Below are 25,405 nucleotides of genomic sequence, written 5' to 3'. Positions count from 1 at the left end.
CACAAGGTTGCCCAACTCTTAGCAAATAATTTCATTCATGTGGCCATTCAGCTTTTACACACTGGATCTCTTCCGTCTTAATAAAAACCACACCAGTTCATTTGTGTATGAGTAATAGGCTATGTTATTTCATCTCTGAAGTTTAGATCTGTGTGGTTTAAAAAACAAAACATTTGTATACCTCTGTTGCCCTTTGTGAATGTTGCTGATAAGTACTGTAATGATGGGATTAGGACAATATTACAGGTTTCACTGCCCCTCCCTCTACGGGCGGAGCCGCTTTAGGGCTAAGCAGGTGCCTTTTTCCATACGCAGTCAACACTTTGACAACCTAAAAGCCGCAGTTGGAATTGCAGTGCACGATTGGTCGATAGCCTATATCAAAAATGTCTCCGAAAAATTTTAAGCTGACTTTTGAAGCTTTGAATGAAGAGCAAACATTTACCTCAGGAGATACCATCAGGGGCACGCTAACTTTCACTTTGACCGAAGACACCAAAGTGAAAAGTCTCGGTGTTAAAGTCAAAGGGTACGCGCACGTACACTGGACGGAGGGAACTGGAGATAGAAGGAGTACAAAATCTTTAACCAAGGAGTACTTGAAAGTTAAACAATCCATTGTTGAAAAGAATTCCGACGGTAAGACAAGGAAATGTGTGCAACGCTTGGAAAACGAATGTCTTATTTTGAAATAATTGGCTTACAGGCCTACTGGTAGGCTGATGGACATATGCAGGCCGTGACATATTTGTGAAATGGTTACATTTCTTCCCAAATTAAACTGTTTTAGCACAGCCTGCTTTTTATGTAACTGTTTGTTAATCCATTATTTCTTCAAATAAAAAAAAATAAAAAAATGAATCTTTCATGAAAGTCCCTTGCTTACAGCGTGCGTGTAGGCTAGGTGTTTTGTTTGAATTAATTTGCACATGTACATCTCCCAGAAAGACATGAATTGGGAAGCAGGTTTGACAGTGGTTTGCAAATTGAGTCCTGGGTGGGGCACGGTTTTGTGTTTGGACTTCTGTTTCCTTGTTTGTTACTGCATGGGTGTGGGTTTATTGGTAAAGTCAGGGCTCTTCACCAGCACACAAGCTTAAACAAATTCTAATTTTTTCCTGCTCAATAGCTACCCACAAAAATCCATATAACTTGTGCTGGTTAAAATTAAATGAATCACTTAAAGGAATGACACACGATGTTAGTGAGCACATTATAACAGCTATATGAATCCAGTGAGAGAGGGTCAGACATTTATTTTTAACATTCTCACTTTTTTTGCAGGCACTGTGCTTCCGAAAGGAGACCATTGCCATAAATTCAGTCTCAACATACCACTGGGGTAAAGGTCAATTTAAGTACATTTTACTGTACCATACAATGCTTTTACTAGTAAATAATTTACTGGTCCTGTTTTTCAGTGACCTGCCGTCATCCTTCAAGGACCTTCATGGAAAGGTTGTCTACAGCCTAATAGCAAGGATGTCCAGGAGCTGGAAGATGCCTTTGGTGGAAGAACAGGAGCTCAAATTTCTGTCAAACTCCTTTGCAAACATTGCCCAGGTTAATCATAATATTTACTCATATCAAATCAAATTCAAATTTAAACCAAAAGTACAGTGTCAATTTAAATACGAAGGTTAAAATAAAAATTTACAAAAGTTAAAATACAAAATATAAATAAATACAGTAGAGATATACGTGTACATTGATCAGACTAACTGATGTAAACAGTACTGTATGCAATAAACGGGAAATAAATATTTAAATGGAGAGCTATGTGCAAGTAGTACTAAATGATACACTGAAATATTGGTTAAGGTAAAAGTATTTTTTTTGTTTTTCTATTCAGAATGTTTCTCAACATGAAGTCTGCCATAGACAAAGGTCTAGGGTGTATTATGCCTCAGTATGAAAGAGCAGACACATACAATAAGAGCTTGAGAAATCTGAGTTAGTACAGCTGAGAATAAAAAGAGCAGCCTAATGGAGGAAACCACAAACTGAGAGGAAACCACAAACTGAGTGTTGCAACAACTAGGAAATAGAGTGCCGTTTGCTGAAAGGAGTACAACTGGCACTAATGAGAGTAATGTAAATACACTGATATGATTGACAGGTAAAATAGTTTAATTTAAAGGGCGTTTACTGTCCTGGAAATTTCTGTTTGAATAAGAGATCTTGGGTCAAGTAGTAGTCTTTGTTGAGTTTAATTCTGTTTGCAAAGAGAAGGAACAATGGCTCCAGAATGTACAGTAAGAACAGTCTGTAGTGAAGTTCAAAGGAGAAAAGGAGAAAATACACTTTTATTGTTGAATCAACAAGAAGAGGGGGTGGGTATCAGCACCCTCTGTTGTGGGGTAGATTGAAGAGTTTAATGCTAAACATAGTTGAGACAGTGTTTGTTTCTCAGTTCGGAGAAAGGCAGGAGGTCATACAAAGGTTTTCTTGTAAAAGGGAAGTTAATGCGGTTTAGTTAGGTTTCCGTTTGAAAGCAATAGTTATTACAAAGTTACTTTGTAAAAGTCACAGACAGTTTCAGCACATCAGCATAATTATTTCCATGACATTACCTAAACAAGGAAGGATTCATCCAAAGTTCAACAGTAAGCTGACTCACAGGCATACAAGCCTTTGATTGGTTTAAAATATGTTCTTGATATGTTTTAGTGCCCCGTCACTGCTTCATTGGAAAAAGGAAAGGTCCAAATGTCTGCTACTGTTGACAAAAGGATTTGCTGTCCAGGTAATGTATAAAGCTTACTCGTAATCAAGCAGTGTTTAAAAAATGAAGCCAATGCAGAAATGCCAAACAGTCCAATATTAATGAACCCATTCTTACAGCAGAATACAAACTTGATTACTGTCTGGTACAAAAATCTAAATTTGATATCAGTGGCTCATTTCTTTATTAGAACACACAATACATGGGGTTTAACCTTTGTTATAACGCATTGACTTTTTAAAATACATTTATATTATGCCTTTATTGGAGATACATGGCAGTGGATAGAGTTGGAAATCAGGGAGAGAGAGAATGCAGAATGACAAGTGGAAAAGGAGCCGTCTCTGTGCATGGGGTGTGCCAGCCAAAAACTAGGTTGGCGGTGCTCCTTATTCATTCACAGATAACATTTTCAATATGGTGACCTCCATCGTTTTCAGAAACTAATGACGTCACTGAAATTACTTCTGTGTTTTATACAGTCTATGCTTGTAACACAAACAAAACAGCAGAGAAAGTCAAATGCAGTGTACTATTGGATGATTACAAGTGTTTACAGCTTTTTTGTAATCGTTTTTGGACAAACGAGTTTAAACATGTAGTCTCATACTTTCAATATTTGCTTTTGTCATTAATTAAATTCATGTTATTGTGTGTCAGGATGACATTAATTCAGAGAAATAAACTGTATAATCAGATGTTGTGTTTTGTTTTATAGGTGACACTTTATCTGTTGTTGCCAAAGTCTGCAATTCCTCCTCCAAGAAAATGAAGCCCAAATTTAGCTTGATACAGAAAATAGTCTACCGTGCCCATGTCTCCACTGAACACAGTTATCGAACTCATTGCAAAGTGGTTGGGGAAACTATTGCATCCAACTCAAACGAAACTGTCTCCTGCAAGCTGACCGTTCCTGTTGGTGCCGTATACACCATGAACAATTGTGAATTGATCACAAATGAATATTATGTCCAGGTAATGATTAATGTGATAAAGGTGTTACATCAACTCACAAATGAACCTCTTTTGTTAGCAGGTGTTTGTGTCATTGTGGCACAGATATACAACATACAGTCATACACAACACATGCTACAAATATTTTTAAACATATAAGAGAACATAACTCAATAATTGGAGCTTAAACTAAATCATTTTTGATGTACATGTTTCTGTTTTCTAGGTGTATTTGGACATCCGTTTTGCCATTGATCCAGAGGTAGTGCTTCCTGTGGTTGTTGCTCCTGCTAAATGTGCTTCCCGTAAGCACGATGAATCTATGGGTCCTTACCTATCTGGGCCTGTTGGTGCCCCTGGTCACAGTGACTTCCCTCCTCCAGCCTTCCCTGTGGGACCTTATCCTGTACCTGTAGGTCCAAGTGCTCCACTTCAGCCTGGTCAGACTCTGGGGCCCTACCCAGCTGGGGCTGTCGGTGCACAAGGTTACAGCAACTTTCCTCCCCCAGGACCTTATTCTGCACCCACAGGCCCAGGCACTTATGGATATCCAGCACCACATCCCGCACAACCTGCCCCCACAACAATTGGCTTTAATAATCAGTGGCCACAACAGCTTCCTCCTTATGGTTATCCACCTGCAGCTTTCCCAACATCTTCAGTGCAGCCCCAAGCCCCTGCTGCTCAGCCTCAGTTTCAGCAGGGAGAAACCCCTCCAACCTATATGTCCCTTTTCCCCCCTCCTACTTAAAAAGCACAGATGATAAAAACTGAGCTACCTAAAGAATGTTACACTGCTATTGAAGGGGGCATTGGAGCTACTGAAAATGAACTAAATGTTTAACATTGCTAGAGCTTAAACCGTTGTTTGCATTTGCATAGTTTAGGGTCATATACAGGAAATATTGAAGATTTATAGTGTTTAAGTTCTATTGTGATACCATCGTGATCTGTCTATGTTCATCATTCATTCAAGGGTTTTGTTAGGATGAATGATTGAGATAAGTAAAAACTTCACTTTGTACTTTTAATTAATATGTTTATGCATTCATTTATATCTATTCTACTAACTTTCTCCTAAACTAGATCATAGTGGCAAACAGTTAACCTCACCACAATCAAGCACAGAGAAAGGGAACATATTTTCTTTGTAGGCTGGAGGTATCTGTGGCTGTAAACCAGAACATTTCTTAACGCAGTTATCCTAGCTAGATAGTTTATGTGCTACGTACTACGGGTGAGCGTACTGCATCATTTCCTGTTCTGTTCTCCGCTGTACTGTGTTGTTCAGTTCATTATGCCTAGTTTCTTACGACTTAAGATGACTGTTGTTTCTAACACACTGTATGTCCAGACAAACAGAATTAATCGAAAAGCACTCTTTCTCTGTAGCGACAAACCTGCTAAACAGTTTTGTTTATTTTAGCTACCTACTCTTAGCCTGGCTTAGCTTTATTTACAATGGCTTCTCTTTCTGTCTCTCACTCTCCTGCTCTACGTGTCAGATGTTAAGTTACTCCTCGTCCTCCTTTAGTGACAATGGTAGCCTACATGTAAGAAATGTAGTTTATTTTTAGCGTTGGAGGCGAGGGTGTCAGAGTTAGAGAGACGGCTCCACACCACTGAGTCAGTATGCACTATGCAGCAGTAGTTAGTCAGCCACCTGTAGCCGGTGCGGGCTGACATAGCTTCGCTATTTTCATTGTTATGCAGATGATACTCAGCTTTACGTATCAATGAAGCCCGATGGCACCAGTCAGTTATGTAAACTAGAAATGTGCCTTAAGGACGTTAGGACCTGGATGACCAGAAATGTTTTGCTACTTAGGCCCTGAAAACCTCAGAGCGATATGACTGTCCTTAATGACATCAGCCTGGCATCTAGCACCACTGTTAGGAATCTAGGAGTTCTATTTGATCAAGATATGTCCTTTAGCTCTCACATAAAGCAAATTTCAAGAACAGCCTATTTTCACCTTCATAATATATCTAAGATCAGGCATATCCTGTCGCAAAATGATGCATAAAAACTAGTTCATGCATTTACCTCCAGGTTGGATTATTGTAATTCTCTTTTGTCAGGGTGCTCTGGTAAGTCTCTAAAGACTCTTGAACTAGTCCAGAACGCTGCAGCTCGTGTACTGACTAGAACTAGGCAAAGGGACCACATTACTCTTGTGTTGGCTTCTCTGCACTGGCTCCCTATAAGATCTAGAACAGAATTTAAAATCCTTCTTTTCACTTACAAAGCTCTAAATGGCCAGGCACCATCTTACCTTAAGAGGCTACTAGTGCTGTACTACCTTTCAAGAACATTACGGTCCCAGAATGCAGGCCTGCTCGTGGTACCTACAGTCTCTAAATGTACTATTGGAGGTAAAGCCTTCAGTTATCAGGCTCCTCTCCTCTGGAATTATCTTCCAGCTGGGGTACAGGAGGCAGACACAGTCTGTATTTTTAAGAATAGACTTAAAAACTTTCCTTTTTGATAAATCTTATAGTTGGGGCTGGTGCTGGTGTAGACCAGCTCCTAGTTATGCTGCAATAGGCTTAGACTACCGGGGGGGGGAACTGGCACCTTGAGCTCCTCTCTCTCTCTCTCTCTCTCTCTCTCTCTCTCTCTCTCTCTCTCTCTCTCTCTCTCTGTGCATATACAGTACATCATATCACTGCATGTATCTGTAAATCTCAGTCACTAACCACCTGTTTTCCTAGGAGCTCCTGAGCTCTCTTAAGCTCCTCGAGATCGTTGGTTGACGGCCTGCCAGACCAGCCCTAAACAACACTAAATTAGGCTAAAACTTGTCCTGGTGCATTACAGATGTTTATCCAATTATTCATATCCACTTCATTATTCATTTTCTACGTGCAAGCTTCAAAAAGACTATTGTGAAAACAACAGATGTTTGCAAAGGAAAGTTATTCTAAACCTTTTCCTGGTTCACACATTTACACCATCTGACATTTAACGTTCTTAAAATAAAAATAGTTTAATAGAGGATGAATGTTTAAATATTTCACTGAATCAATTTATTTTCACACTTAGGCCTTGAAGATACTATCTGGTGCATCATTTAAGAGAAAAACATCATGTGACCATGCTGGCCCCAAAAGCTGTCCCATTCCTCACAGTAACGACTGGGAAATCCTATTCAGCTTGGAACACTGTTTTCTCCTTATAACAGATTTATGCTCTTAAAATCTAATTGGTAGTCCATGCAGTTGTAGCACATTGGTAGTAAACACTCTTCCTGGCCTGTTTTAGCGGTAAACAAGGTATGTTATGGAATGTAGGCTATGGCTCACAGATTTTCCAGAGGGTTAAAAAGAAACAGAACAGAATAATGTAAAACAGTAATGACCTCAGCAAAGATGATCACATTGAATTTGTTTTTCAGAACAAAATGCCTGTGGTGTGCACACAATGACTCCAGTTGTGTGGGAACATTCACAACAACCAAGTGATCCTACAGCATTATTGCTTCGCTTCCTTCACAATAACAGAGCATTTTAACGTGAATTCAGACAATGAATGTCCCTTCAAACTGAGTCAGCCTACTTCATGAATGCATGACCCCCCCTCCCTCTATATATCCAAGTGATGGCTGCACAGAGGGAGGTAGCAGAAACTTCTCCCCGCCCACTTGCACTTGCTCCTGTTGCGGGTTTCATACCAGCTGCATTGTCACGGGAAACCTTAAACTATCTGTCCCAGTCATCGTCACCGCCATGGGACGAGGTCTGCTGTGTGTCTGTCTGCTGTTATTCGCTCTTTTCAAAGGTAAGACAGCAATTGAGTAGGCTATATGTTAAATTGTGCCTATTCGGCGAGCAAATGTAAATGCACTTTACATTAGGTATGATGATGCAGGCTACAATTAGGACACTACACAACCACTTGAAAGAGAAGGAAAACGCCAATAAATGTCGTTCACGTTGAAATCAAATGGTTCAGAAACTTTAGCTAGTGTTAAACTAGCGTTAGCATAACTTTCGTCCTCTGTGAAGAAGCAGCAAAACAAACTTAAGCGAACAGTAAACATGGAGTTTGACACGCTTTTAAGTATTGTGGGTTTTTCAGCTAAAGCTTACATTAGTTGTAAAACCTAACAGCTAAAACTTAATGATTTTATCCAAGATAGCTAGGTTCTTCTTACATTTGCAGAAAAAAGTTTAAGTTTTGCAGTATGAAGATGTTTTCTGCTGTATAGGAGCTTACTATTAAGATAGTCTAAAAAAATCTTTCGTTAAAATGAGTGACACGTGTTTTCCAAGTAGCTATTAAATATCAACACATCATCCATTGAATGGATTTTGGCTTGTTATTCTTTTCTATGTCTTTTCTATTGTTTTCATGCCATCTGAACTCCAGTATTAGACTACATTACATTACACACACCGAAGACTCATTAGAAGTTGGTCAAAGCAGTTTATAGATATAATCTATGGATATCATTTATTTGTTAAGAAAGTTATTTAGTGTGCATACCAAATATCAGTGACATTATATGCTGCATGAACTTGTCCGCACAAGAACTGAAGTATTTTCAGAGTTGTGCACACCTTAAACTGGCTGGGTCCTGCAAATGGTAACCATCAGCAACTCCCGCCACCCAAGCCTTAAATCACCAACAGTTGACCTTTGACCTTTAACACGCCCTGTTGTAGCCCCTTACCCCATAACATAAAAACATTGTACAAACCCTCACCTTTCACAGACACATACTGTACACCCTTCTCAGATCTCTCTTCTCCCTCTCAAGTCCACCACACAAAAAGGACCATCTCTCCTTTCCCTTCTCTCTCTCTCTCTCTCTCTCTCTCTCTCTCTCTATCTCTTCTTTTCCTTCTTGTATCCTTCGTATTATTATTTTGTAATGTTTTGTCATGTATTTGTTTGTTGAAGTCAATAGACTAATGTTATAGATACCATTTGATGTCTTAGTATTTTGCAGTATTTCTTGTCTTTGGTCTCCTCCTACTATGTTTAGTTTGCATTGTTATGTTTTTATCGTCTAGCACTTACAGTACGGTTTCACTTTTGCACAATGAAGAAAAACAAAACAAATCCAGATTCCTTCCAACAAGCAAGAGGGGTTTATAGTTATGAGATAAGATTCAAGCTTATACTATAACAATTAAATGTCCTCTCCACAGAAACATGTGGGTTTAAAGTCCAGAACAAGCTGCTGGGGAAATGCCTGCAGGTGCAAGAAGGAAGCTTTGGAGGTAGAGTGTCTCTGGGTGATTGCAGCCCATATTCAGCCGTACAGGAATGGCGGTGGCTCCCAGAGAGTCAGGCTCTCAGGAGTCACCGCACTGGGGAGTGTTTGACTGCCCCCGCAGAGCAGTACGAAGGTGTCCATCTGCAGTCCTGCATCGTTCATGCTGAAAGACAGGAGACTGGAGATGAAGTGCCAGTGGTGGAAATGGACAGAGAGGCAAGGAGCCAATCATGGTCCTGTTCCAAGAAAGGACACATAACTCTGACAGGGCGGGGACTGCACCTTAGTGCCACACAAGAATCTACTTTGGTCTTCCTTTCAAGGGAACATAAGCAGGTATGAATATTTTAGAAATCAAACAACAAGTCCTATTAAATGTTCTATAGTAGCTTGATAAGATGACTTAAAAGAACCTTAAAATCAGGGAAGAAATCTAAGTTTATTGTAATTTTACTTAATAATTGTAGGTTTGTACGTATTCTAGTGCTTGATGTTCTTTTGGTTCACCTCCTTTCCAAGCAGGGCAGCAGATGGCGGACTCTTGACAACCAGACATTGTGCCATGGGAGAGAGAGCAAACCTAACCACCACCAAACTCTCCATCATCAAGAGAAATCGTCAGCGCCAGGAATTTCTTCAAGTGCTGTGTCTGATATGCAACACGAGGCTGAACCAGGTAAGGACCTGTACGTAACTCCCTATCAGTAATTTACTGAGTGCTGTCCTCCATCAATATTTAATATTATAAGTCAAATTTAAATGCTCAAAGGACCAGCCCCTTAGTTACAAACACATTCTGGGAACGTTATGTCCTAACTGCTTTAAAAGCACATCCATTAGACGTCACGACATGTTGCATTTTTAAGCCTTTATAAAACTACGATTAAAAATGGAAGCATAATAATGTATGACATGGTATGTATCGACAAAATGTTTTGTCAGTTCTGAATTTCTAATGTTTGACACCTCAATGCCATGCCCTGCGCTTGTATAGCGCTTTTCTAGTCTTCTGACTACTCAAAGTGCTTTAACACCACAGGTCACACCTACTCACACACTGAAGGCAGAGGCTACTATGTAAAGTGGCCATCAGTATTAGCTTATCCCATTCCTACACATTTTTAGGCCCCCTCCGAAGCAGCGGGAGCGACTTGGGGTTAAGTGTCTGAAACATAGACACATCAGACATGTGGCTGCAGGATAACCGACCATAAATACCATAAATGTAACTAGCTCCATAGAGAAGTGATGTCAGGTATCACAAAATTATAAAATTAAAAATCCTGAAATTGAATAAATGTCATATAATGTCAATAAAAGTAACATACTATAGCATTGCTTTGTGAGTTTAAACAAGTGGCAACATTGTACAAGCCATTGCTGGTTTAACACTGCAGTAGTTTGAATGAGCACAGAGTGAAGCAGTGCGATGCTATAAGTGAATATGTGACCTTAGACTTTGCAAATGAATGTTTAGAAAAGCCATGTATTGGGAGACAGCAAAGGGGAAGATTGTATGTGTACAATAATACTGTTACAGACCTAACCTTTAGAATATTCCACCCAAATTATAGTAAACAGCTAGCCAGATAAATAAATAAATATAAATACTTCACTTTTTTTTATTAGTAACTAAATGTATTTCCCACACTCTGGCTTGCTTTTGGCATCAGGTCATGCCAGTACAATATTCATAGACTAGAAATTATCTGCTGCACACTGAAAATGACCTTACTGTGAGTGAGCAACGTGTTTGATCTATAACTTCCTCAGGTTCAACCAGCTTATGCAGTATTCATGTTTATTTTCAGTTATTTGGGAATATTTTAGGATTAAATTCTTTTTTATTTAAGATTTTTTTTATATATATATATATATATATATATATATATATATATAATTATTATTATTATTATCATTGCCAGTGGGAAAACTGAAATTATTATTTTGGTAAAATTATTCACTTCTACAAGTTATGTATTTAAAAAGACATTGTGGAATAAAACATGATAACATGGTAAGACATAATAAGATAACATGGACACCATAATATAGACAACACATTTTGGTCCTTTTTCCTTTATCGCTATTCAGCTGCCATTCCTCAAAGTTTAAATCTTGTGATTTCTTTGAATGCATCATCAAGGAGTCTTTCAGGGTTCCATCTTATTATAATGAGATGTGCCTTTGTTTGCTTGAAAATGTTTTGAGATAGTTAGATATAGATACACACACATTTATTGCATTGATGTCTCGGATACAGTTATCATAAACTTGTGGAAAAGATATGAAATGAAGACAATATGGTCACTCAACTGGAAAGTAACTATGCATATATGTGCATCATGGCATGACACTCTGGAGAGTGATGATGCTTGTTGTAATATGGCACTCTGAGGCCTGAGAGAGAACTGCTGGTGTCACACAATAAAACTCAAATGAAATGCCATGTGACTGGTGACTAAATCATGTAATGTCGGAGCATTCCTGAGATAGAATTAGCCGATGCTGATAGTCACGTGATATACTAATAACGTCTGGTATTATCACCTGGCCGATTATTCGTTCGGGCTCTACATTTTTTTATGATTCAAAAAATTTTGTGCTGCAAAGAAAATATCAGTACCAAGATGTTTTGTGCTGCGGTCTGTAGATTAGATTACCACATGCCTGCTGCACCCTGAGGATCTAATTTAGCTAAGTGCTCTTTTGCCTGATCAATATTTTTCTGGTCTTGAAAGAAAGCCAGCCACTGTATGAAACAGCATCGCTGTGACATGTCAAGTCATGGCAGTGCTGATTCAATTTGCCTCCATGCAAGGCGGATCCTGCATGATCTGATTTTCTTTTCACTACTGAGGATGGACAAACAGGATAAATGCTTCCTTCCTCAAAAAATGGCTCTGTCTAAAACACAAAATATATGCGTGTGTGGCTTTTTATCTCCCCTGGTTTTATAGTCAGTGAAACTAAATCCAACCTATGTTTTTTAGTTTATATCATCATTTTAAGATGACCTGTATTTGCCTTGTTTTTTTTTTCTTGTCCTTGAGTTGAAGGTATAACAGGCACTGAGGTTACAGAAACACATTCTGCAAAAGAGGACCCTGTTTCTTTCCAGAGCACCAAATCTCCTGCAGATCCCACCATGATCTTCTTCAGCATGGACTATGGTAAATTATAAACTGTAATAGATTAAAGACTGAATAGATCCTCGATGTTAGGCCTTAACAACCTTCCTTATTGAACATAAACCTGATAATGTTTCCACCACTAGGGGGAGATAGATGACCAAGAATCTTAGAACATTGTTTATCGTTGGTGTGTTGAAACATGTGTAAAGGAGTTTGAATAGGCTTTTATTTGAACAAACAGAGTCTTTACAGAAATGTCACAATGTCAAAGGATCTAATGAATGATGTGTTGCTTGGTCTGTATTGTGTTCGTTTGTTTAAGGCATGGGCTGGAAGATAACCATGTTGGTACTCAGCTCTTTGGCTCTGGTCCTTGGGGCTGTGATTCTTATCCTCAATGTTTACTCCAATAGGTGAGTGCATAAACACAAACTTTACTTTAGAAAAGATAACAGGTATATTCCTTAGTTGACTAAACTAGCAAATATTATTTTTCGTATAAGTGGATCATTTAAATGGTAAAACCGGCTAAGTTCCAAAAGGATTTGTTTATTTTACATCATTGCAAATTGGATACACTTTAGTAGATTGGTAAATAGAACAATGGCATACTGAAAACACACAACAAGTTGACATAATCTGTTTTGTGCAGCAGCTGATCTGCTGTATAGGCTGCTAAAGCTCTGCATGTTGAAGGCCAACATCCAATAACCACAATATAAAATATTCCAAACATGATTAAACTCAAATGAAAATAATAGTTGGGAGACAGGTCATTCTAAATCATAGAAACTCAGGGCTTTCCACAGACATACGGAGAAGTCAGCCAGCAGGAAATAAAAGCCAGCTTTGGGTGTTTGTTGCCCCAGAGAAAGATATCGTTTATAAAAGGCCAAATTCTTTGTTTTCTGGTACATTTCAAAGACTCTATTCTATCATTTAAACTAGTATTATAACATGTTATATCTATTAAGTTTGCTTACTAGATTATTATCAGTTAGTGAATTATTGCAAATGAGAATCAGGCGTCTTTGTCAAATAAGTTCAGGATAATAAAAGATGTCAGGTGGGCTGTAGGTAGCCCAGCAGTTATTTTAAGTAGATACACTGTTGAAATAAATGTATTTTTTAATACTCTCTCCAGATAGTTTAAATAGTTTTGGAAGCATTGACTTTAATACAAACTGTTACCTACAGTCTTCATCTATCTGACCTGCCTCAGGGAGGGTTTAGTATCTCATCTTCAGCTGAATATTATCAATATGTATCGTCTGTAATGCGCCTGATGCTGTGTCTTGCGGTGAGTGAGTAGTCAGCTGTTTGGCCGACAGCTGTTGCTTGTGGAAAGCCCTGGAAACTAGAAAAATGGGAAGAGTAGAAATATTGGCCTTAACAATAAATACAGTACAAAGTGAACCATTGTACTTTCCACCACTGTTTTTTTTTCCTGATTTGCTGCAGCAGAAGGAAGAAGGTGGTGTGTGTTCTGAAGTCATACACTCCTCGGCCAGAGATGAGTGTACCTCGATCCCCTGTGCCCAATGAAAGAGCCCCGCTGACAGAGCACGCCATGTGTCTCCCGCACTCCACCCCCACTTTACAGCGAGGAGAAATCCTGATTCAGTGGAAGGACGGCACTGTAACTCCACTGTACGAGGCCTGAAGGTTTTGTAAATTTAGATGTGTTTTAAGTTGTGCAAACATGCATGCTCTCTTGTGTAGGTTTGTATGTGTGTATGGGTCATGCACAAACGCTCCTGAATGTGTTTTAATGAGAGTCTGTGGGGAAGTGGAAAAGGTGAAAAACAAAAGGCAAAATAAGGTTATGTTTTGTTTAGTTTCAGACTCTTTTCATCAGTGTTACCAAGCTGTTTCATTAAATGGAAATTTCATGGATCAGTATCGCAACCGTGTCAGTGAGGCTTAGCTGCCACAGGAAGATATAAGCTGTCATGAAGCTGCCAGAAAAGAAAAGACGAGCAAAAGCTGGACTTTCAGTTTTTTAATAATACTGAGTCCTGACTTCTGCTGTTGGAGATTCGAGGGATTGCTTGTTGGTTTCTAAAATTATGGGTAAGCATTCAGAAAGTGTTTGACTTACTCAAAGTGTCATTTAAGGGCTTAACAAAGCATCCAATATATTAGGCCTTTACTTGGATAAATACTTGGGAAAACTTATCTTTGTTTGCCAAGGCCTCAACTGAGATGTGTTCTACCTTCATGTCGGACACTTTGTGCTGTGGTGTTGAATGAGGTTAAGTTGCTTGATGTCGAGGAATTGGAAAGGCGGCATAGTAATTCTTAACAGGTTGTTGAATGGTCACTAAACATTGTACTTCTTTCTTTACATACTGTATTAATAACAAAAGCACAATTGACAAGCGTCACACCTTGACCCCAGAGAAGCACACCTTTCGTAATAGGATATGTATAATAACGTGTGTGTATTAACTAGGTGAACTTGGGGAAAGTTTATTTCTTAACAGAATTTACTGTTATGCCTACATGCATGATCATAACTATTTAGTTAATATTTTTTTAAAGAAAGAAATCTTTCCCAAGCTTTGTATGTTTTGTTATCAGTCTAACAGTATTACATTTGAAATGCACTTTGCTTTGATATTGACAGTATAGCCGTTTTCACATATGCACTCCTGAAAATATCCAGATAATTTCCGGAGGAGCGCTCTGGATATTTTTCTGACCTGGCTGTTCACACATGCATCTCACAGTGGTAGACGATCCCTGTCAGGCGGGGGGGTGCGGGGGGGGGGGATATCAACGGAGAACAACATACTGATGAACAGAAAAAAATACGCAGCCATTTAATGACGTGCACGGAGATCGTAGTGGTTGTGTGTATAAGCTCTTTGCACCGTGCAGCAGTCACTGTAGAAACGTCACTCCCCGCTCCCATTGGCTCGAGATAAATTCTCTGGAAAATATCCTGCGGCATGCTCACATCAGCTCACTCAGACTTGCTGTGGTAAAATACTAGGGGTCTGTCAGGAGACACTCTGGGTGAAGTCTCAGCGAAAAATTAGATTCTTAGCGTTCACACATACAGCTCCTTCTGCAATTATCAGGAGATTTTCTGGAGTTTTCTACTACAAGTGTGAAAGCCCTGTAGTATAGAATGTTGAATATCATGGTTATAATACTGACTTGAACTTGACTGTTTATTTACAACCTTTGTATAGAATTTGACTTAACAATATCCACTGGGGTCCATTATTAGAAACACTTTTCTGACTTGTAATTCAGGTCATATGATGCTTCTTAGAGCTTAACATTTTCTGTTCTTTGAATCTGCATGATAACCTTGTAGAGAGCATATATGTGGTATATTTTTTAGTTTCCTAACAAAAGTATTTTTTTCACATTGAATCAGCTAATAAAAGAGATTTACATAACGCCTTGCACTGCTTTTTCTTATGACTACATGATCTATTATATAAAGCGTATGTTGTTCTGAGTGGGAAGAAGAATGTTGCTGACAAAAGCACCTTTTATAGTAATGACTTCAGCCAGTCTGTAGAAATGCTTTAATTACAGATTTGTTGTGTTGATGAGGGTTCCAGAGGAAATTGCATTTCCCTGTGGCGCCGAAACTTCAAAGCAGGATGAGTGTGTTTACAACAGAAAACCAAAGCGTGTTGCATTGTGTTTGGGATAGGCCTTGGGTTGTTCAGCAGGTTAATTTGATCTGTCCTTTCATTTTAACTTTAGGCAACTTTTGGTTATACTCTTTAATAATTATATCTAATTATTAACAATATAAATAACAATATCATTAAACTATGTTTAATCAACTCTTGGGGCACCACCCTGGACTCAGGGAAATATAACCAAAATATCACTAAAATCAGTCTCAAATTAGTTACTTATTTAATAATATTAATAATTAATAACTATAATAAGTTGAAGGCGTGAAATCCGTACACAAAGCCCTCGCACCCAGCTCATATCACAATGCAAATACACCAGTAATCACAAACAACTGGTCTCTTAAATTATAACAGAATTTATTTAAACAAAGCAACATCAATCCAAAATCAATAAACTTAATCAAACAAATTACTATCATAAACTAATCTAAGCAAACAAACATTATCAAGCAAAACTTGTGAATGAGGTGTAAAAGTGTAGTTGGCTTCGTGCGTGGCTTCGTCACATGGTGACAAAATGGTGGATAACAAAGGAAGCCGTGTGGCTGCCTTTTGAAATAGTTTGAGCTCTCTGATCTGAGTTCAGTAACTGTTACTTAAACACCAGAAAGCCAGTGGCCGGACTTTGATTCAACGGCGGGTACGCTGGTCTTTCTGTTTGTGAAAGCCGTTGACTGAAGGTAAACTAGCGTAGCATTACACACATTGGCGAACACAGCGGTTCATCACAATAAAACAAATGCAGCAGCTTACAACAGATAATAAACAGAATGTGACGTCTCGTCAACAATGATGCATAATAATCAGTGGTTAGAAAAGAAACATAACTTTTTCTGAAACTATTTCTGCCCAGACCAAAGCTCTTACTTGGGGTAACTCCTGGTGATCATTGCAAAGTTGGTTTGATCGTCACTCTGTTGAATATTAAATCAACAGATTCAGGCAGGTTTCCTTCGTGGCAGATGTAGGAGGAGGGAAGCGGGATTCAGATCTTCGACCAGATAACTGCTCTAGGGTCTTCTGGTTGCAGGAGCCGAGTTCTTTATGTGTCCTTGTGGATTCAGGGATCAGTGGGCTTCCTTCAGCGCTCCTGTCCAGTTGCGTTCAATGACGTCTTACGAAAAATCAAAGGAAAGAAACTCTTCTTTTTGCTTGAACCTGATAGCATCTGATTGCGCCCAAAACTCCTAAAAATATGCCGTGGTAGTAGTCAGCTGAATCCTTTGATGTTTGAATTCAGCATGTGAAAAGCTACCTAGACTGAACAACCTCAGCTCTGGAGTTTAACCTATGTAAGCGAAGTGGAGGAAAGGGTTTGTCTCGAATGCTGGAGTCCATCTTGTTGGAGAGTTTATCCTCGGGTGTCAGCAGACAACACTTGAAGAGGAGGAAGCAATGCCTGGCAATTGCTTTTAAAGAGCCCATATTCTGCCCTTTTTGGGGTTTGTATATTTAATGTATGTACCTACTTTTGTACGTTCACAATAGCTAAAGTCCGAAAAAAGTGTCTGTTTTCATGTACTGCTCCTCCTTGCTCCCTCTACGCTCTGAGTCTGTCAGCTACGCTCTGTTGAGCCCACACTGTTAGACCCCATGTGGGCCAAGTCTACTCTAAATTTGTCTGCCAATCTGCTCTGTCGTTATTGGTCAGTTGCTCTGCTTCTCAGAAATTTCAACATGAGCTGCAGGGCTTGCCACAACGAGCCAATGGGCTTAGATCAGTGATCTCACACTGACAAAGACACCGCACTGACACATTTTTATCGAGGGGGGCTAGAACCAAGCCTTACATGCAGCTAATGCTACAGCTAACAGGAGGACGTAGGAGAAGCCGCGTTTCCGCGGACTTTGAATTTTTGCACATAGATGTGCCTAAACATGCACAGGACACTTGGAAAACACACTAAAGGGCATATAAAACCAGAAAAAGCATAATATGGGACCTTTAAAGACTGGAGCTGCCTGTGGGTTTACCTCAGGCCTCCTCCAATGAGGATAGAGAATTCAGACACCCCCCACTTTTCACACCTATTTGTTAGTTTCTGTTGGGGGGGGTGCTGGGCTAAGACTCCTTTGTTTAGTTTCCTCCAAAATAACTCTTGTCGGGCTTGAGAACTGTGATACTGGCCTGAGTCCTTTGTCCAGCACACATGGCTGAGGCCCAACATATGTGTTTAAACATTACACTTTCAAAAGAAAAGACTGAAAGAGTCTCTGTAGTGTATCTGCATCAGCCATTCTGCTCCTGTTCTATGTAAGTGTTTAATGGGCATTTTTTGTACGTAATTCTAGAGGGGAAAAAAAAACAAGTGTGGCACTGACACCCTGTCTCCCCTGCTGCTCATGTTTAGAATAATGAAAGGCCTCAAAGTTTAATGAGCAGCACACAGCACCCTTAAAATGACATGCTGTCCCACACTCCTCCAGACCACATCCTCACACCTGATGAAAATAAAGACATGTTATTTTTTTTATTTTCGTCTTTTTTAGACTCAATTATCTCCCACAGCAATTTGATATTTCTGTTTTATTGTTGAAAACCTGTATAAGACACTTCTATTTAGACACTGGTTTCATCATACCTTAAAGACCTTTAGCCAGTATTTTGTAGTAAAGTTGCCACACACAATGGTTATTGTCCATATTTTAAGTGTTTTCTGTTGTCTCTTTTAAATACAAAGAGGTTAAATAGTAGCCATCACCCTACCAATGTTTTCCAGCACTTCTCTAAATTATGATTATTTCATTAGTGTCACGTAGACACCCTCACACACCCTAAAAGCTGCAAGTCCTTTCAGCTCATTGCCATCATTTTCTTTCATTCTAGTGTGCATGAGTATTGTGCAAAAATAAAACAATTGTAAACGTGTCACTTTCCAAAGAATACAAGGCTGCTCTGTATGTGCCCAGACCTGTCGTCGTTCAGGTGAGGCAGAGGGTAGTGGGAGTGACACCTGTATGAATAAGAGGTGTGTGAGTGTGAGAGGACTGACTCAGCATTCTCAGTGAGTGGCCTGGACGATCACATGTCTGATTTCAGCTCCACGGTGGAATCATCAGATCAGTCCATTTGTTCTGATGCAGTGTGTATGATGTTTCAGTTCTTTTCTTGTCAAGTGTCAAGAAGGGATTTGTTATCTTTAGTTATAGAATAGAACAGAAATGTATTGTCAATGCTTATCCCCTAACTGAAAAACCAGCCCACCAATAGAGACAGCCCACTGTCACAAAAAAGCAACATTTATGAAAACATACCATAAAAAAGAAAGCATGTTTTGACTACTACAAAATGTGAAATGCACCAAAAAAGCTTTTATATTGACCCAATGTATTGAAAGGAAGCCCAAGGTTGCCATAAACACGTTTTTGTCTCGAAATGTTTCTTGCTGTCTTTTGTTTTGAGACATGGAAGAATTGCACAGTCTCCAGTACTTAGTTCTGCTGACAGTCTGAACACTGCAGAAGTAAACAATCATCCTGCTCATCCCTCAGCTTCACAGTTATATCACACGAGACCATGACCAGATGAGGAAGAATTCAGAAAGCCGCCTTGACCTTCACACCGTATTGCAGAAAAGTATATAAATACCAACAAACCAGCAAGAAACAAAGCAGACCCCTTAGCATTGTGATGCGGTGCAGATGACATATTTCTGTATGAAAAAATTGGATGGAAGGGAAAAGACAAAAGGAAAGACAGAAAAGGAAGAATAAACAGATGTGTTCAAAGGACTCTGGATTTATAAGCTTCCTCTTATTTCCTTTTCAGTATTACATTGTGACCACTCTTCAATTAAATTCAAAGATTGAAGAAGAAACCTGCTGACATCTTGTGAGCATGTGTTTGTCATCTTCATGGCAGTCATTGATAGAACACGAGAAAGGAAATTGTCACTGAATCCACTTTGGATGTAAAAATAAAATCAAACTTATAAGTTTGGAATAAATAAAAAAACAGAACGGCATTATGGAGGAATGAGAAGCAGGAATGCTTGGGGTTGACACATTCCTGTTCTATATAATTTTGGCTGCCAGTGTTGGCGTCTTATGATGGTGCCTTGGTCAAATAATGTGTTGAGGTTAACCTAATGTGGTGATTTTGATTGGATAAGAGCTGTTGGAAGGAAAAGTGTTAAAAATATTTTCTAGTTGGTTCAAAGAATGCATGAAATGTTTGAATCTTCACTGCACTGTTCAGGAATTATGGGCAGACAAGTTATGTGTGTTAAATTTATATTTTGACTGTTTCCATGCCAAAAACTTCCAACTAAATTTCAAGATACTGTTGTTTGATGCTACAAGAAGACAAAATACAAGGGAATGGAACAATAGCGAAAAAAGGCTGCTTTGGTAAGGGTTTATGGTGTGCTCCATTTACGACAACAACACATGATAGTTTGCTCGTGAAAATACCATGACAACATGTGTACAAGAGATAAAACTTGCACAATACTTTCAGTTTGATTGATATAATTACACCAAAAGAGGACTAAGCTTCTAATACACACAATAGTTACAGCTTAAACTTTACTGATGTGCAGCATCCATGTTGGATTTTAACTCCGACTACTGAAGTTGCTCCGGGTTTCCTGACGCATCAGACCGGTAACTCTGAATTTCCAACTTCTGAATTCAAATGAAACCCACCAATAATAATGTAGTTTTACTTTCCCCTAATTGGCTCATATTCTATATAGCTTAAAGAACAGTTACACTTATTAATTCATTAGTCTTACCAAATTTAGTGTGCTTTATTGGTATTTTTTTTTATTTTTTTTTAAATGTTACAAAATGATATCATGATGACATCTGTATCTGTGGTGTTATTGTTCGTGTTGGTATTAAAGATTGAATCCCTGCCTCGCAGTTCGTGGCTTGGCTTATAGAAATGTGTCTGTTTGTGTTGCTCTGCTCTATCCAAGAATTGTTCTTAACGATGGCCTTCAAAGTGAAGGTGCTGAAGTTGTTGATGAATCTGTTGCTGATTTGGACTCACTGCAGCTTCACAGTAAACACGGCTCACGCTATCACACATGGTCTGCAGATGTGGCAGACTCTTCCCTCAGGTGTTTAATACTATGCGAAACAAAACAGGCCATTAAGTTCCTGTCTGGACCAGACACCCCATACCACTGTGAGATACATTAAATAGCCTTACAAAAAACAAAGGTTGTTTGAACTTCAGGCAATTCACCTCTTGTACTTTAATGTCTTTCCTTCTTTCTTTTGTCCATTCCTTCCCTTTTTCTTTCCGTGAAAAAACAGTCCTTTTGTATTCATGTAAATTTTCTGAAGATTGAAGAGCAGCTTGTTTTACCCCCCCAGTTGAAAGTGTTTGTTATAAGTGTGTTATACAATGCTGAAATCTATCCAGAGGCACATGCTTTGAAGAGACTCTGGCATGAGTAACCTGGCTTAGGGGATATAATGGAGATTTTACAGGTATACTCAATAGAAGATCCTGTGAAGAAGATATATGGGATGCTATATTGAAGGTATAGCGCAGTTTTAATGTAAAAAAACATTGCTTTTGGGAAGAAGAGGCCTTCTTTTGCAACCAACCATGGGATCTAGGTACATTTCCAGATTTAAGCTGTATTGTTAGTAGCTAATGTGCCTTGCCCATGTGTTAATCTGAATTTTCACATCTTTGTTCTTTTTGTAAAGCCGTCCATATGACCAAAGGACCAAACAAGCAGTTTTCTTTGTGTTTTTTGTGGCTGTGTAATAGTAGTCTTATTGGCAGTTTTTTGGGCAACAATAGGTATGATTTCTTTACAGATATTTATGTAAGTGAAATGTAGTTGTTATAATCGGTTTGTGCACATAAGTCACACTCACATTTTTTGCAGTTAAATAGAGTTCCATAAATGTGGAAAAGACGTAAGGATAACTCAAGGCTTGTTTCTAAAGGCTATGTAACAATGATGTTTCAGGAATGTAAAAGGCAAAAATTTGCCAAAGCAATATCTTACAGAGCCATAATACATCAAACCTGATCTAATAGTAGAAATCCACTGAAGCCTCAGGCAGCATGCTGCCCCTCGCCATGCAGCTCAAGATAGAAAACACATGCCCAGATGTGTGGCTGGCGAGAGCTGCTTGGAGGAGTTTTTTTTTTTTAAAGAGCCGGTTATGCTTTGTTAGTGTGGCTCTGTCTTATTCCAAAACAATACGTACACAAACTGCAGAGCTGGAAAACATATGGGTGACGCGTGCTTCATAAAAAACTCCAGTCCATGTTCTACGTTTCCATACTTTACTGAAAGCTTTATATACAAAACTACACTAAAACAAAATGTAAAGCACGGTCAAAGACCAGTGTGCTACTGTAGCTCCACAGCTTCTAATAAAACTGGCAGCATGCTGCGAGCTTTAACCAATCAGCAGCCAGAGTTGACTGGAGCCTTAATTACCTTCAATTTAGCATGCGGCACTGGCATGATCTACTTAAAACTGCAACACACAAAAGATTTACTACACTTACGTATGTATAAATGGCTCTAACATAGCCTGCCCCTAATTGACTAGGCTGACAGCATATCAATTATCAAACGTGAACACCAAGAGCCACTATCTCATTTAACACAAAACATGAACTTTTCTTACAGTTCAAGATGTACCTTACAACTATTTAAACAATAAATGACTTATCGTATTCAGTCTCTGTAGAACTTCACACTGCCTCCTCCAAAAGGCATATCTTGGTAATGGGTCTCTAAAGTGTGTTTGTCTTCATCTGGACACGGACGCTGCGGACTATTCCTTTCGAGTCTGGCATTATCATGACGATTTTACCAATCACCCAGAAGTTCCTTCTTGTTGTGTTCCATTTGTGTCTTTCTTGCAGGAGAGGCAGGTACTCCTGTGTCCACCTTGGCCAGAACAAATCCACCATACACTGAATTTGTCTCCAGCGGCGTCGCACATAGAGGTCATCCTTTGAGAAGACACCTGGTGGAATGTTTGGCTCTGTCTTCATCTGTAGTAAATGGTTCGGGGGCAACGCCTCCAGATCATTTGGGTCGTTTGAGATTGTTGTAATAGGCCTGTCATTGACGATGCATACAGCTTCACACAGGAGTGTATGCAGTCTTTCGTCTTCCAGTACTTGTTGTTTTAACAAGAAACTTAGAGCTTTCTTATTTGACGTTCCCAAACACCTCCGTGGTGGGATGCAGCAGGTGTGTTAAATATCCACTTCACACCTTTTTTCCCGCAACTCTCTCTCTCTCCCGCACCAACAAAATTGGTACCGTTGTCTGAGCGAAGAATGCACACTTGACCTCTTCTACTTAGAAACACACAAAAGATATACTACACTTACGTATGTAAAAATGGCTCGAACATGCTTGTTTTCACTCCATTATCTGCAGTAATTGTATACTCTAAATAAAGGCTGATAAGCTTGCAAAGTATGTCTATATTTTTGGATATATAAAAACCCTTAATTCTAGGGAGACAATAAGTCTTTTTTATTTTGTTACCATCATTTTATGTTAGCATACCCAACAGAAATATGTCACATTTAGATAAACAATGAATACCTTCATTTGATAACTTTTGGTGCATTAGATAGAATGTTAACTCATTTAACAAGCCTACAGCTGTATATCTACAGCTTCCTTCCTCCATAGCTGTTGTCCTTACTCTCCCTTACCACTAACAACATGCTGTCTGCCAGTGACATTGTTGTCAACAATGTCGACATAAGAATGTTTACCTTGTGTCTTGTTTGTTAATTTGAAGGCAGCCTGCCAGCTGCTGTCTGTCAAACGTACACCTACAAGGCCCAATATCTTATATTTCCTTACATTCCATTTTCTTTCTTTAAATAATTTTAGATTATTAACACTGCATTCCAGTAGGTTGGCTTAAATCAGTGAAATGTATCTTATCCCTCAGGCATCAGTTTGCCAGTTTGATACATGATTCTGGCATTTAAAGGGTTAAATTCCTGATAATTATTCAATATTTGATAGTTTTGAGCAGGGCGGGAGTTATTTAAGAGATTTACGCAAAAAAAGTAGGAAAAAATATTAATCTGTTCTATTTTTATAGCATTTTTGGAAATGGACATTTTTGTACTCCAATGACCAAACAGGGTACTACATTTTAAATCTGATGCTACACAAAAACTAATAATGCATCAAAGTGAATATTTTGGCTACTCTTTGACATATCCAAGACTGATTTTTTTTTTTTCATAGATAACAACAGTGGTATCAAGTAATCAAACTGGCATTTAAAGGGTTAAATTCCTAAAAATAACTGAATGTTTGGTAGTTTTGAGCAGCGCTGAAGTTGTTGAAGAGATGTATGTAGACAAATATCAATCTATTCTATTTTTATAGCAGTTTTTTGGATGTCCTTATTGACTTAAGAGGGTAGTAAACATGTTTCACAGAGTTCTATTGATATATTGAAAAAATAATAATTGCATTCCAAAATGTCTTCCAAAATAGACTTTCTTACAAAAATGTGTGCCATATGCACTAACACAGCCAAAATGATGGCCTGATAAAGAGGAAACATTTGCCCAAATGGACAAAAATGTCCATAATTATGCATGAGGGTTAAATCTGCAGTCAATGATTGTCATTTTGAGCCACTTGGCAGTCAAAAGAAGTTGTCAACAAATATATATTTTTTGGCAAAGTTTTCAACAAACAACAGATTCAGAGCACCATAATCATTCATTTGGAAAAAAGGTATTTGCTTACTGGCAAATTCAAGTCAAACATCCACTCCATCTTCATCTTTAAGCTCTGGACTTTGGTCTCAAACTCCCGCGTAAATGATTGAACTGTTCTCATAATAAATGCCCCACTATATCAAATTCATTATTGTTTGTGTCTGGTAGTTGTTTGAAAGCTGAAAACAGCTGCATTCTGAGGCTGAAAATGGCACTTATGAAAGAAGTGAGAGTAAATCAAAACAGGGCAGATGTGTGCCAAAAAAAGGTGACATTAAGCTCCATAGAGCTTAGAAGAACTTTCAATTTAACAGCATAAGAGGTACCTTGGTCATATTTCTTTACAATTTCCTTGTAAAAACAACCGCAAGGTACACATATTCCTCTGTTTATGGCCAAGTTGTGTGATCACTTCTTGACATAATGTCTAAAATTCACGTTTACAAATGCTCTTCAAGGCACTTTGATTTGGTTTCAATACAAATGACTTTTAAGTCTCCACTTGTCATCAAATTACAAAGATTATATTATATAATCCTGTCTGTTACAAGGTCATGTGAGTTTTCAGTGGGAACCTCAGTCAGTTATCCTTTCCACACACCCAAGATGACATGCTAAGCAAGGCCTGTTGGAACCATTGTATAGACCATCTTAGTCATACCGGCCTGCCCAGTTCCAAATTCTGCAAGAACAGATTTGCCTTTCATACAATAGTTCTGAAACTCTTTTCAAAAATGTAACATTAGGTAAGTAGGTGTATTAAGCTGGATAAAGAGCAAGCCTGTTTATTGTCCACATATTTTGTTTATAATGGGAGATAAGACTAGAACTTTCTATCAACCTAAACCCTGGTATGAAGGACCATGAAGGGCAGATTTGAATAGATTTATCCACTGAAGGATGGTGGCCCAGTTCTGGTCTGTGGTTATGCTTGGAAGTAGTCTCTAAATAGATTTGGAAATTTCTGCTGTGCACTGCATAATGATGGAAATGGTCTCCATTT

The 25,405-nt window shown here is 38.7% G+C and overlaps 2 protein-coding genes across 6 annotated transcripts; both read left to right on the top strand.

The window, feature by feature from the left end:
• Positions 1 to 89: 89 nt before the first annotated feature.
• Positions 90 to 4,711, top strand: LOC110002089 (arrestin domain-containing protein 3). The gene is made up of 6 exons (XM_020657736.3): positions 90 to 639; positions 1,285 to 1,342; positions 1,422 to 1,563; positions 2,671 to 2,746; positions 3,444 to 3,700; positions 3,907 to 4,711. Exons 1-6 carry the CDS (start codon positions 387 to 389, stop codon positions 4,429 to 4,431), a joined length of 1,311 nt encoding a protein of 436 aa, XP_020513392.1. The 5' UTR covers positions 90 to 386; the 3' UTR covers positions 4,432 to 4,711.
• Positions 4,712 to 7,026: 2,315 nt separating this feature from the next.
• On the top strand, positions 7,027 to 15,452 carry si:dkey-245n4.2 (uncharacterized). Of its 5 annotated transcripts, none has more exons than XM_065965325.1 (6): positions 7,027 to 7,461; positions 8,838 to 9,241; positions 9,425 to 9,581; positions 11,962 to 12,078; positions 12,362 to 12,452; positions 13,501 to 15,452. In XM_065965325.1, exons 1-6 carry the CDS (start codon positions 7,251 to 7,253, stop codon positions 13,700 to 13,702), a joined length of 1,182 nt encoding a protein of 393 aa, XP_065821397.1. In that variant the 5' UTR covers positions 7,027 to 7,250; the 3' UTR covers positions 13,703 to 15,452. The 5 variants fall into 5 exon arrangements, with proteins under 5 accessions (XP_065821397.1, XP_065821407.1, XP_065821417.1 ...); XM_065965335.1 differs by having other exon boundaries at positions 7,029 to 7,461; positions 11,959 to 12,078; positions 13,504 to 15,452; XM_065965345.1 differs by having other exon boundaries at positions 7,030 to 7,461; positions 11,965 to 12,078.
• The last annotated feature ends 9,953 nt before the right edge of the window (positions 15,453 to 25,405 follow it).

Source organism: Labrus bergylta, chromosome 2 (assembly GCF_963930695.1).
Source record: "Labrus bergylta chromosome 2, fLabBer1.1, whole genome shotgun sequence".
Classification (NCBI taxonomy): Eukaryota; Metazoa; Chordata; class Actinopteri; order Labriformes; family Labridae; genus Labrus; species Labrus bergylta.
This window is presented reverse-complemented; position numbering and strand designations above follow the sequence as displayed.